This window comes from Aedes albopictus, chromosome 1 (assembly GCF_035046485.1).
Source record: "Aedes albopictus strain Foshan chromosome 1, AalbF5, whole genome shotgun sequence".
NCBI classification, from domain to species: domain Eukaryota; kingdom Metazoa; phylum Arthropoda; class Insecta; order Diptera; family Culicidae; genus Aedes; species Aedes albopictus.
Window position 1 is genome coordinate 220,290,615 of NC_085136.1, and position 14,588 is coordinate 220,305,202.

The 14,588-nt window shown below is 42.5% G+C and overlaps 1 protein-coding gene across 1 annotated transcript in view; it reads left to right on the forward strand.

The window, feature by feature from the left end:
* The first annotated feature begins 1,109 nt into the window (after positions 1-1,109).
* Positions 1,110-14,588, forward strand: part of LOC115261339 (uncharacterized) — a 46,034-nt gene continuing 32,555 nt past the window's right edge. Inside the window, exons 1-2 of the mRNA XM_062858421.1 lie at positions 1,110-6,858; positions 6,913-7,725. Coding sequence (XP_062714405.1) covers positions 1,312-6,858; positions 6,913-7,725 — 6,360 coding nt within the window. The 5' untranslated portion in view covers positions 1,110-1,311. The remainder of the gene's footprint in view (positions 6,859-6,912; positions 7,726-14,588) is intronic.

Here is a 14,588-nt window from a genome sequence, read left to right on the forward strand (position 1 = left end):
CAGTACCCTACATTCTTAAATTTCATAACATATTTTATACATTTCCACCTTGCAACACTTTTTGAACGGATGTTTTGAAAGTCTCCATCAATTCTCATACTGGAGATAAACATACATCTCACTCCATTCATTTCCCATAGCTCCTTTCTTACCGGTTAGTTTAAATATACTATAGTTCGCAAATCGTTCCCTCACGGCGCTCACATAGTTTCTGGTCCTATTTGACGTATACTCACTATCGCCACTTACTCAGCAAGTATGTTTGTCTGTGGTTACACCATAATGGTACTCATCCACCCCGTCCAGCTTTATGGAATTTGTAAATTATCCTACCAATTTCAGCTGTATTATGGTCAGCAAAACAATGAAAATAATTTCATGGTCGTTACTAACCATTCTTACTATTTTGGCATTATATTATTCAACCATGTTTATTCAAGATTCGTTATTCATGCAACCCAGTCATCCATCATCAATACAATACCAAAATAACATCTTAAATGGTTCAAGCTTAAAGTCATGTGTGGCAATATCAACAAAGTTTCAATAAATTTAACGAGATGTTGTAGTTGGTTGAACATTGCTGATGCAATTCTCAATTTTACGATTGATTCAGTAGAAACATGATTTTTATATATGATTCTGAACGTGAAACTTTTAGTTTTACACAGGGCTTCCCAACTTACAAAAGACGCTGAATAGCAGCATATGGTTTTGTGTTTTCGAACTCTTATTTAACAAAACGATTAGTTGGGTTTGTACATAATGAGACAATCAAAAATAAAGTCCATCGCATAAGAAGGGAAGGAATCTTTGAGAGTTTGACAGCAAATTTATTGAGTATACGGAATATAATTACAAAGAAGCGATAGAAGGATGGGACTTTAATGTTAAAGCAAATTACACTCACAGTATAAAAATTCTAATATAAAAAGCTAGGGAAAAAATAGATGTTTAAATATTTGGGAATAAATTGGAAAATATGTAACTACTGATTGGTACAAAAATAGCAATAATAGAAAAAAAAAATCAAATAAAATATGGCATAGAGACAACAGTTTCGTTATTCAACGATAAACTTTTTTTGCTGCTTATTTTCAACATAGAAAAAGTAACCGATTTTTATATTGTTTATAGGAATTCGACGATTAAAGAAAACGAAAACCGGTTGATATCCAAACAGGGGTGACAAAGAAAAGTAGATGTAAGGGGTTCTGTAATACTGGAAAAATCCTTAAAATACATATATTTTTAATTTACAGACAACACTTTGTTTTTCAAATATAAGTATTTTTCTCTACGATTCCTGCAATGGCTCCCAATAAACGAAAGTGTATTGGTCGGATGCAAGGTAAAGCGAAAAAAATGAGAGAACAGCGTCACAATGAAACTGCTTTGGCACGAAGTAAACGCCTTTCTGCGTTGCGTGAAAGAGCTAGGGCATCTAGGGCTTTAGAGAATACAGCAGAGCGGGAGGCCAGGCTAAGTGGTATGGCATACCGAGCGTCTGCAGCCAGAGCTTTAGAGACGGTAGAACAAAGTGATGATCGGCGACGACATATGGCAGAAAGAGCCGCAGTATCCAGAGCAGCAGAAACACAACAACATCGTGAGGAACGGCTTCAGGACATGGCACGTCGAGCAACGGTTTCCAGAGCAGAGGAGATAGATGAGCAGCGTGATGTTCGACTGCAGAATATGGCACAACGAGCAGCGGCATCCAGATTTGAGGAGACACAGCAACAACGAGAAGTTAGATTGCAAGGTGCAAAACAGCGAGCAGCGACATCCAGAGCAACGGAAACAGCTGAACACCGTGAGGTTCGATTGCAGAATATGGCACAACGGGCAGCGACATCCAGATCTATGGAGACACAGCAACAGCGTGAAGCTAGATTGCAAGATGCGGCACAGCGAGCAGTGACATCCAGAGCAACGGAAACGGTTCAACAACACGAAGCGAGAATACACGATATTGCATTGCGAGGAGTACGATCCAGAGTTGAGGAAACAGATGAGCAGCGTGCGCTTCGACTGCAGAATATGGCACAACGGGCAGCGGCATCCAGGTCCGGGGAGACACAGCAACAGCATAAAGCTCGATTGCAAGATGCGGCCCATCGAGCAGCGACATCCAGAGCAGCGGAAACGGTTCAACATCACGAAGCCCGAATACGCGATATTGCAGTGCGAGTATTAAGATCCAGAGCGGAGGAAACAGATGAGCAGCGTGCGGTTCGATTGCAGAATATGGCACAACGGGCAGCGACATCCAGGTCCGAGGAGACACGGGAACAGCGTGAAGCTCGATTGCAAGATGCGGCACAGCGAGCAGCGACTTCCAGAGCAGCGGAAACGGTTCAACAACACGAAGCCCGACTACGCGATGTTGCAGTGCGAGTAGTAAGATCCAGAGCAGAGGAAACAAATGAGCAGCGTGCGGTTCGTTTGCAGAATATGGCACAACGGGCAGCAACATCCAGGTCCGAGGAGACACAGGAACAGCGTGAAGCTCGATTGCAAGATGCGGCACAGCGAGCAGCGACTTCCAGAGCAGCGGAAACGGTTCAACAGCACGTAGCGCGATTGCACGATATTGCATTGCGAGTAGTACGATCCAGAGTTGAAGAAACAGATGAGCAGCGTGCGCTTCGACTGCAGAATATGGCACAACGAGCAGCGGCATCCAGGTCCGGGGAGACACAGCAACTGCGTGAAGCTCGATTGCAAGATGCGGCCCATCGAGCAGCGACATCCAGAGCAGCGGAAACGGTTCAACACCACGAAGCCCGAATACGCGATATTGCATTGCGAGTATTAAGATCCAGAGCGGAGGAAACAGATGAGCAGCGTGCGGCTCGATTGCAGAATATGGCACAACGGGCAGCGACATCCAGGTCCGAGGAGACACAGCAACAGCGTGAAGCTCGATTGCAAGATGCGGCACAGCGAGCAGCGACTTCTAGAGCAGCGGAAACGGTTCAACAGCACGAAGCACGATTGCACGATATTGCATTGCGAGTAGTACGATCCAGAGTTGAGGAAACAGATGAGCAGCGTGCGCTTCGACTGCGGAATATGGCACAACGGGCAGCGGCATCCAGGTCCGAGGAGACACGGGAACAGCGTGAAGCTCGATTGCAAGATGCGGCACAGCGAGCAGCGACATCCAGAGCAACGGAAACGGTTCAACAACACGAAGCGCGATTACACGATATTGCATTGCGAGTAGTACGATCCAGAGTTGAGGAAACAGATGAGCAGCGTGCGCTTCGACTGCGGAATATGGCACAACGGGCAGCGGCATCCAGGTCCGAGGAGACACAGGAACAGCGTGAAGCTCGATTGCAAGATGTGGCCCAGCGAGCAGCGACATTCAGAGCAACGGAAACGGTTCAACAACACGAAACGCGATTACTGGATATGGCACAGCGAGTGACAGCATCCAGAACAGAGGAAACTGTTGAGCATCGAACCATTCGGCTACAGGAAATGCGCGATATGGCAAGACAAACAAGGACTATGCAATATTCAGACATGGATTTGGCAGCATTCCATTACGACCCGGGGAGGAACTATGCAGAACACAATCATGTAATAATTGGAAAAATGGATTCAGTGTGCAGATATTGCCAAGCACAGAAGTTCAAAAATGAGTCTCCGGGCCTTTGCTGTAAAAATGGAAAAGTAAAGCTTTTGCAGCCAGACCAGCCACCACAAGCTCTCATGAACTACATGTCGGGAGATACGCCAGAATCGAAGCACTTTCTAAAAAACATCCGAAAGTACAATTCGTGCTTTCAGATGACATCATTCGGAGCAACATCTGTAGTTGAGCAAGGTGGATTTCCATCTACATTTACAGTGCAAGGTCAGATCTACCACAAGGCGGGTTCATTGCTTCCGATGCCGGATCAACCTCCAAAATTCCTGCAGCTGTATTTCATTGGCAACGACCAAATGGAGATTGATCAAAGATGCGGCTACATCTCAGGAACAAAACGTGAGATTGTGGACAATTTGCAAAAGATGTTGCAGGAGCATAATGATTTGATCAGAACATTCAAATCTGCATTGGACCGTATGCCGACGGATGAATATAGAGTAATAATAAGGGCTGATCGAACACCACCAGGTGAACATGAGCGGCGTTATAATGCACCCCAAGTAGATGAAGTTGCAGTGGTCATGTCCAGTGATAATTGCGAACGACGAGACATAATAATCCAACGACGTGGTGAATCGCTGCAGCGTATTTCAGAAACCCATCGCTCTTATGATGCCCTGCAGTATCCAGTGATGTTCCCATATGGCGAAGATGGGTACCACTTCAATCTGGTGCAAACTAATCCGACAACTGGCGAAGCGACGAACAAAAAAGTTTCCGCGATGGATTTCTACTCATATCGGCTGATGACTCGAGGTGCTGACTATAATCACATAGTAAACTGCAGACAACTATTTCAACAGTTTGTTGTGGATATGTACGTGAAAATCGAGAGTGAACGACTTCTCTACGTGCGCTTAAATCAACGTAAATTGAGGGTTGAAGAGTATGTGCACCTGAGAGACGCTGTAGCTAACGACGGAAATATTGACAGTCTTGGGGCTTTGGTTATTCTACCTTCATCGTTTACTGGTAGTCCTAGACATATGGCGGAGTACACCCAAGATGCTATGACATACGTCAGGATGTATGGAAGACCGGATTTATTCATTACGTTTACCTGTAATCCAACTTGGACTGAGATCCAGGAGATGCTTTCGAACGGACAATCAGCTAATGAACGTCATGATTTAGTTGCGAGAGTGTTCAGACAGAAGCAACAAAAATTAATCGACGTTCTAACTAAAGGCCATGTGTTCGGAGTTGTAAGGTGTTGGATGTACACAATTGAATGGCAAAAGCGAGGGTTGCCACATTCCCACAATTTGATTTGGTTGGTAAACAAGCTTCAGCCAGCACAAATCGATGAAGTAATATCAGCTGAGCTACCAAATCCAGTCGAAGATCCGGAACTCTATGCAGTGGTAACGAAAAATATGATCCATGGTCCATGTGGCAACCTCAATCTCAATTCACCATGCATGAAGGACAGGAAGTGTACTAAGAAATATCCTCGAAATTTCATCGTAGAAACCCAAACCGGAAATGATGGATATCCAGTATACAGACGGCGAGCACCAAAAGATGGAGGGCATACAACAAAGTTGAAGATAAGAAATACGGAAGTTGAAATAGATAACAGGTGGATTGTACCGTATTCTCCGTTTCTATCGAAAATGTTCCAGGCGCATATCAACGTGGAGTTTTGTAACAGTGTGAAATCGATAAAGTATGTTTGCAAGTACGTGAATAAGGGAAGCGATATGGCTGTATACGGGATAGGAAACGAGAAATCAAACGACGAAGTGATGCAGTATCAGCTTGGAAGATACGTGAGCAGTAACGAAGCTGTTTGGCGGATTTTTGGATTCCCGATCCACGAGAGACACCCAACTGTTGTCCATCTTAGCGTGCACCTTGAAAATGGCCAGAGAGTGTATTTCACACCAGAGAATGTGCCTGCATTAGTTGATCATCCACCAAATACAACACTGACAGCATTCTTCCAGCTTTGTCAGGATGATCCTTTTGCGCGGACATTATTATATCCTGAAGTTCCACGGTACTATACATGGAATGCTTCAAGTAAGACATTCCAAAGAAGAAAAGTGGGACAGTTTGTTCCTGAACACAACGTGTTTGCGAGCGATGCGTTGGGTCGAGTGTATACTGTGCATCCCAACAACGCGGAATGTTATTATCTGAGGATGCTTCTTCACTCTGTTCGCGGGCCAAGATCTTTTGCGGAGGCTAGGACAGTGAATCAAACCGTTTGTCAAACGTTCCGGGAAGCCTGCCAGAAGCTAGGATTGCTCGAAGGTGATCAACACTGGGACGATGCTTTGCGAGAAGCATCGTTGTTATGTCTCCCAGAGCAAATTAGGAGACTTTTTGCGATTATTTTAACCACATGTGCTCCATCGAATCCAAACACATTGTGGGAAAAATATAAAAAGGATCTTAGCGAAGATATGCTCTACCACGTCCGCAGACAAAACCCTTCGATTGAAATCAATTTCAACCAAGATGTGTTCAACCAAGCTCTGATTGATCTTGAGAACAAATGTGTGGCCATGGTCGGCAAATCATTGTCACAGCTCGGTTTGCCAGCACCAACAAGAGGCGAAGAAAGAGTACTTGAAGCTGATTACATACGGGAAATGAACTACAATAAGGAGACTTTGGATGAATATGTTGCGGCTAAGGAACCACTACTCAACGAAGATCAGAAAATATCTCTCGGCATGATTATGGATCGTGTAACAACGCAACAGGGCGGTATCATCTTCCTGGATGCTTCAGGAGGGACAGGCAAAACATTTCTGACTAATTTGGTTCTTGCGAAAGTCAGAGCACAAGGAGACATCGCTCTTGCAATAGCGTCTTCCGGAATAGCAGCAACATTGATGGATGGAGGAAGAACTGCTCATTCTGCCTTAAAGTTACCACTTGACATAGCCCGGCAAGAAAACCCCATTTGCAACATAAGTAAGACAAGCGGAAAGGCACAAGTGCTAAAGATGTGCAAGTTAATTATATGGGATGAATGTACTATGGCCCATAAGAAAGCCCTGGAAGCTCTGGATGCAACATTGAAAGACATACGAGGAAACAATAACTTGATGGGAGGAGCTGTTTTACTGCTTTGTGGAGATTTCCGCCAAACATTGCCCGTCATCCCAAAGTCAACACCGGCTGATGAGATTTACGCTTGCCTCAAATATTCGTCGGTATGGAAGTTTGTTGTCAAGGTAAGTTAAAATATAAATAACTGAACAATAATATAATGTTAAATATTTTTTCAGACTACGTTGAAACAGAACATGAGAGTTCATTTGGGGGATGAACATGCTGAAACATTCGCTAACAAACTTCTGGCAATTGGAGAAGGGAGAGTTGCCACTGGTTCTAATGGACTCATCAGACTTCCACCCGATTTTTGCAATTTGGTTTCATCGGTAGCAGAGCTGATCGATACAGTTTATCCAGAAATTGCTAAAAAATATCGTGACACCTGCTGGCTGCGTGAAAGAGCCATTCTTTCAGCAAAAAATGAAGACGTCAATGAGATAAACAATCAGATTCTCGCTAAGCTTCCTGGGTTGGCTGTTGAGTACAAATCCATCGACACCGTAGAGGAAGCTGACGAGGCAGTCAATTTCCCACAAGAATTCCTCAACTCGCTCGATCCATCCGGAATGCCACCGCATCGTCTTTTCATCAAAGAAGGATGTCCCATCATTCTCCTGAGAAATCTGGATCCGCCGAAGCTTTGCAACGGCACGAGGTTATGTGTGCAAAAGATGCTTGGCAATGTTATCGAAGCAGTCATATTGACAGGAAAGGGACAAGGTGAATCTGTTTTCATTCCAAGAATTCCACTCGTGCCATCAGACCTCCCGTTCAGTTTTAAGAGACTGCAATTTCCCGTAAGACTCGCGTTCTCGATTACAATCAATAAGTCACAGGGACAGTCAATTAAGCATTGTGGAGTAGATTTAAGATCATCATGCTTTTCTCACGGTCAGCTGTATGTTGCTTGCTCAAGAGTTGGTTCACCTAATCATTTGTGCATCCTTGCTCCTGGTGGCGAAACGAAAAATGTCGTTTACAGACAGGTTTTGAATTGAATCTGGAGAAAATTCTGATATTTGTATTACAGTAAGACGTCCGGGAATAGTGGACGTTTAATCAGAAATAACAAATAAATGATTAAAAAAGTAGAATTAAATAAAAGAAGTTTGAACTGATCTACATCTTTTTCAATATATATGTTGCCAGGTGCGGAGGGTTCGAAAGATGATAACGTGTTTGTCTTTTTTTGTAACTTTGGAAATGACATTTGTTGAGACGTCGTGCAAAATAATCCTGTTCAGTGACGTAGGTTGAACTTGCTCGAAGTTGCTTGGGCTTGATAAGTAGAAGTCAAAAATAGATATTGATTTCAACAAGATGTCAGACTATAAATCCAGTATGGCGTCCATGGAATGGTGGTTTGAGCTATGCTACCATGTAATATGGATATCTATAGATCGGGCTTGATTAGTAGAACATTAAAGTCGATATTTGACGCCACCTTAAAATCCAAGATGGTGGGCTATAATCCAAAATGATTTGTGCTATGATACCATGCAATATGGGTATCAATCGATCGGCCTTGATGAATAGAAATCAACATTGTAATCAGAAATCAAAAATTGATATCAAACGCTATTTTAAAAATCAAGATAGTGAGCATTCATTTACCACAAAATATTTAACAACTTCTGGCAAATTTTTGCGTTGCAACTGTATGGAGGACCGAGGAACATCGGCGGCAGAAAGCCGCCGATGTTCCGAAAGTCCGATGCGCCGTGTTTGCGTCGATTCACTTCCATGCGAACAGCACATCCAAGCATTTGCCCGGTAGAATGCGAACAGAGGTGTTTTCCTTTTTTTAAGTCCGACGAGCGTAAGCGAGTCGGACAGCAAACGTTTACACGGTGTAATGCTAACATATTTCTACTGATTGAGACTTGAAATCACGGCTCAGCAATTCGATAGGTCATACAGCACGAACCTGAGATGTATATGAACCTTTAACACTTTCTCAAAGTACCGTTGAAAATTGATTGATTGATTGCTTTGTCTTCATTAAAGAGACTTTCAGCCCTTAGCTGGTTCGTCTCTCCATTGAAAATTGATGAGAGCACATGATTTAGGTTTAATTTATTTTGAGCTGTTTGTTAATAGAGCAAAACATGAAGAAACATAATTTATATTGAAAGGAATGAAACTAATAAATCTAACAAATGCCCTGCTGCCATGTAGTCAGAAACGAAAATAAAATTTGAGTTATGGAGTTGAAATTGACCTACCTCTCTTCCGCTTAGTCATTTTTTTTTAAGACAGCTTCTGTTTTTAATTGAATGGCTTCTTTACTTTACATTGCATAAATTTGTTTATTGTGTGGCAAACACAATGTCGCAATATTCCGTAGAAACGTATCAATAGATTTCATGTTTAGTATTAAAACTGCCAAAAAGCTGAAATTCCAAAGCATATTTAGTATAATACTAAATATGCTTTGGAATTTCAGCTTTTTTGCAATTTTTTTTTCATATGGCTTTTATGTCACCTGAAATCTCTTAATCTTCAGAATGGTCTTGTGGAATACCAGCACTCATTCGGCTATATGGGACATCGCATTTGCTTCAATCCTCTTCAATAAATAAACCCGAGCAAAGCCGGGTAATTCAGCTAGTAGAATATAAAGCCCTCTGTATTTAGGATAATTGGCTCCCGATGTATATAAAATGACACAGCAGAGATTGTTACTTCGAAAGAATGGGTATTTAATTACCTGTCGCCCGCAAAAATTTTATAGAATGATAAAGATGAAACCTCATCTTTCACGCTAATGCAACCGTTCACTGCACAATAAATTCGTCCCATAATTGAGTATTTCACCGTTACGTTTTACACAACCGAAAGTTTGAAAACCGACCAATCTGGTATGACGTTAGGGTACAATTTGTTATGACCGTAACGATAGAGAAGCTTACTTTGATAAAATAGTTCGACCGCGGCCCTCAAGGGCGCTGCGATCACTAAAATGCGTTCGCCAGTTTTACGGTAGAGTGGGCCATATTCTTAATCTATATATATAAAAGTCAATGTAAGTTTGTATGTTTGTATGTTTGTATGTTTGTATGTTCGTATGTTCGTATGTTCGTATGTTTGTATGTTTATTTGTTTGTATGTATGTATGTATGTTCCAGCATAACTCCGGAATGCCTCAACCATTTTCAACCAAATTTGGTTTACACATTTGTTAGGTTAAGGAGGTGGTTATAAGGGTATTGGAATTCAAGATGGCGGCTCGGGTTCCAAGATGGCGGACTATAATCCAAGATGGAGGCCATGGAATCGTGGTTTGAGCTATTATACCATGCAATATGGGTATCTATCGATCGGGCTTGATGAGTAGAATTCAAAAATGAATATCCGGCGCCATTTTGAAATCCAATATGGCGGACTATAAATCCAACATGGCGGACCATAATCCAAGATGGCGGCCATGGAATGGTGGTTTGAGCTATGATACCATGCAATATGGGTATCTATCAATCGGGCTTGACGAGTAGAAGTCAAAAATAGATATTTGACGTCATTTTGGAATCCAAGATGGCGGACTATAATCCAAGATGGCGGCCATGGAATGGTGGTTTGAGCTATGATACCATGCAATATGGGTATCTATCGATCGGGCTTGATGAGTAGAAGTCAAAAATAGATGTTTGACGCCATTTTGGAGTCCAAGATGGCGGACCATAATCCAAGATGGCGGCCATGGAATGGTGGTTTGAGCTATGATACCATGCAATATGGGTATCTATCAATCGGGCTTGATTAGTAGAAGTCAAAAATGAATATCCGACGCCATTTTGAAATCCAATATGGTGGACTATAAAACCAACATGGCGGACCATAATCCAAGATGGCGGCCATGGAATGGTGGTTTGAGCTATGATACCATGCAATATGGGTATCTATCAATCGAGCTTGACGAGTAGATGTCAAAAATAGATATTTGACGCCATTTTGGAATCCAAGATGGCGGACCATAATCCAAGATGGCGGCCATGGAATGGTGGTTTGAGCTATGATACCATGCAATATGGGTATCTATCAATCGGGCTTGACGAGTAGAAGTCAAAAATAGATATTTGACGCCATTTTGGAATCCAACATGGCGGACCATAATCCAAGATGGCGGACTTGAAATGGTTGTTTGAGCTATTCAACCATGCAATATGGGTATCTATCAATCGGGCTTGACGAGTAGATGTCAAAAATAGATATTTGACGCCATTTTGGAATCCAAGATGGCGGACCATAATCCAAGATGGCGGCCATGGAATGGTGGTTTGAGCTATGATACCATGCAATATGGGTATCTATCAATCGGGCTTGATGAGTAGAAGTCAAAAATAGATATTTGACGCCATTTTGGAATCCAAGATGGCGGACCATAATCAAAGATGGCGGCCATGGAATGGTGGTTTGAGCTATGATACCATGCAATATGGGTATCTATCGATCGGGCTTGATGAGTAGAAATTAAAAATCAATATCCGACGCCATTTTGAAATCCAAGATGGCGGTCTATAATCCAAGATAGCGGCCATGGAATGGTGGTTTGAGCTATGTTACCATGCAATATGGTTATCTATCGATCGGGCTTGATGAGTAGAAGTCAAAAATCGATATTTGATGTCATTTGTAAATCCAAGATGGCGGACCCTAATCCAATATGGTGGACCATAATCCAAGATGGCCGCCATGGAATGGTGGTTTGAGCTATGATACCTTGCAATATGGGTATCTATCGATCGGGCATGACGAGTAGAAGTCAAAATTCAGTATCCGGCGCCATTTTTCAATCCAAGATGGCGGTCTGTAATCCAAGATGGCCGCCATGGAATGGTGGTTTGAGCTATGATACCATGCAATTTGGGTAGCTGTCAATCGGGCTTGATAAGTAGAAGTCAAAAATCGATATTTGATGCTATTTGTAAATCCAAGATGGCGGACCCTAATCCAATATGGCGAGCCATAATCCAAGATGGCCGCCATGGAGTGGTGGTTTGAGCTGATACCATGCAATATGGGTATCTATCGATCGGGCTTGATGAAAAGAAGTCAAAATTCAGTATCCGGTGCCATTTTGGAATCCAAGATGCCGGACAATAATCCAAGATGGCGGCCATGGAATGGTAGTTTGAGCTATAATACCATGCAATGTGGGTATCTATCGATCGAGCTGGATGAGTAGAAGTCAAAAATCCATATTCGACGCCATTTTGGAATCCAAGATGGCGGACTATAATCCAAGATGGCGGCCATGGAATGGTGGTTTGAGCTATGATACCATGCAATATGGGTATCTATCGATATATGACGCCATTTTGGAATCAAAGATGGCGGACTATAATCCAAGATGGCCACCATGGAGTGGTGGTTTGAGCTGATACCATGAAATATGGGTATCTATCGATCAGGCTTAATGTGTAGAAGTCAAAATTCAGTATCCGGCGCCATTTTGCAATCCAAGGTGGTGGACTATAATCCAAGATGGCGGTCATGGAATGGTGGTTTGAGCTATGAATGCATGCAATATGGGTATCTATCAATCGGGCTTGATGAGAAGATGTCAAAATTCCGTATCCGGCGCCATTTTGGAATCCAAGATGGCGGACAATAATAAAAAATGGCGGCCATGGGATGGTGGTTTGAGCTCTGATGCCATGCAATATGGGTATCTATCGATCGAGCTTGATGAGTAGAAGTCAAAAATCGATATATGACGCCATTTTGAAATCCAAGATGGCAGATCATAATCAAAGATGGCCGCCATAAATATCATGCAATATGCAAATCTTTCCATTGAGCTTGACAAGTAGAAGTCAAAAACCGACATTTGACGCCATTTTGAAATCCACGATGGCGGGCCTTAAACCTAGATGACGGCTAAAACGTCAGAATACATGCTATATAACGGTAAATCTGCCACGGATACTATGCAATATGGGTATCTATCGGTAGAGCTTGATGAGTAGAGGTCAAAAATCAATATTCGACGCCATTTTGAAATCGAATATGGCGAACCATAATCCAAGATGGCGGATTCTAATCCAAGATGGCCGCCATGGAATGGTGGTTTGAGCTTTGACACCATGCAATATGGGTATGTAACGATCGGGGTTGATTAGTAGAAGTCAAAAATCGATATTTGACGACATTTTCAAATCCAAGATGGCGGACCCTAATCCAAGATGGCAGACCATAATCCAAGATTGCCGCCATGGAATGGTGGTTTGAGCTCTGATACCATGCAATATGGGTATCTATCGATCGGGCCTGACGAGTACAAGTCAAAATTCCGTATCCGACGCCATTTTGGAATCCAAGATGGCGGACCTCAGTCCACTATGGTGGAAAATAATCCAAGATGGCTGCCATGGAATGGTGCTTTGAGCTATGATACCATGCAATATGAGTATCTATCCATCGAGCTTGATGAGTAGAAGTCAAAATTCGATATTAAACGCCATTTTGGAATCCAAGATGGCAGACTATAATCCAAAATAGCGGCCATGGAATGGTGGTTTGAGCTTTGACACCATGCAATACGGGTATCTATCGATCGGTCTTGATGAGTAAAAGACAAAAATCGATATTTGATGCCAATTTGAAATCCAAGATGGCGCATCGCAATCCAAGACAGCGATCAAGGAATGGTGATTGAGCTATGATACCATGCAATATTGGTATCTATCAATCAGGCTTGATGAGTAGAAGTCAAAAACTTATGTTTAACGATATTTTGAATTCCATGATGGCGATCCATATTCCAAGATGGCGGCCTTGGAATGGTGGTTTGAGCTTTGAAAAATGCAATATGGGTATATCTCGATCGGGGTTGATTAGTAGATAGTCAAAAATGGCTATTATCCACGATGGCGGCCATAGAATGGCGGTTCTATCTATGATACCATGCAATGTGGGTATCTATTAAACCGGCTTGATGAGAAGAAGTCAAAAATCCATATTTGACGCCATTTTGAAATCTTAGATCGCAGTTATGGAATGGCAGTTTGAGCTATGATACCATGCAATATGGGTATCTATCGATCGGGCTTGATGAGTAGAAGTCAAATATCAACATCCTACGCCATTTTGAAATCCAAGATTGCTTACCATAATCCAAGATAGTGGACCATAATCAAAAATGACGGATTATAATCCAAGATGACGACCATAAAATGGTGTTTAAGCTATGATACCATGCAATATGGGTATCTATCGATCGGACCTGATGAGTAAAAGTAAAAAATTAATATCCAACGCCTCTTTCAAATCCGAAATGGCGCATAATAATCCAAGATGGCAGACTATAATCCGAGATAGCGGCCATGAAATGGTGGTTTGAGCGTTGATACCATGCAATATGGGTATCTATCGATCGGGCTTGATGAGTAGGAGTCAAAAATCGATATTTGACGCCATTTTGAAATCCAAAATGGTGGACCATAATCTAAGATGGCGGCCGTGGAATGGTGGTATGAGCTATGGTGCTATGCAATAGGGGTGTCTTCCCAGCGGATTTTGTAAGCAGAACACAACAATCGATATTCAACGCCATCAATGTTTTTTTTTAAACACGGACACGTTCAATGCTTCCAGTGAACTACTTGCTCTTTGAAAGAAGCACGACACTAGACAACGGACTAGCATTCAACGCCCACTGGCATAACAGGAAACATTTCCTGGCAACTGCGGCGGAAATCGAACCCGCGTTCCTCAACACGATGCGACTAAATGCTTGGTGACGCTAGCCGCACGGACATGAATCCACACAGATGACGAACAATAATACAATTTTGCGGCCGTGGAATGACAGCTCAAGCTATGATACTATCGATACTATAATGAGTTG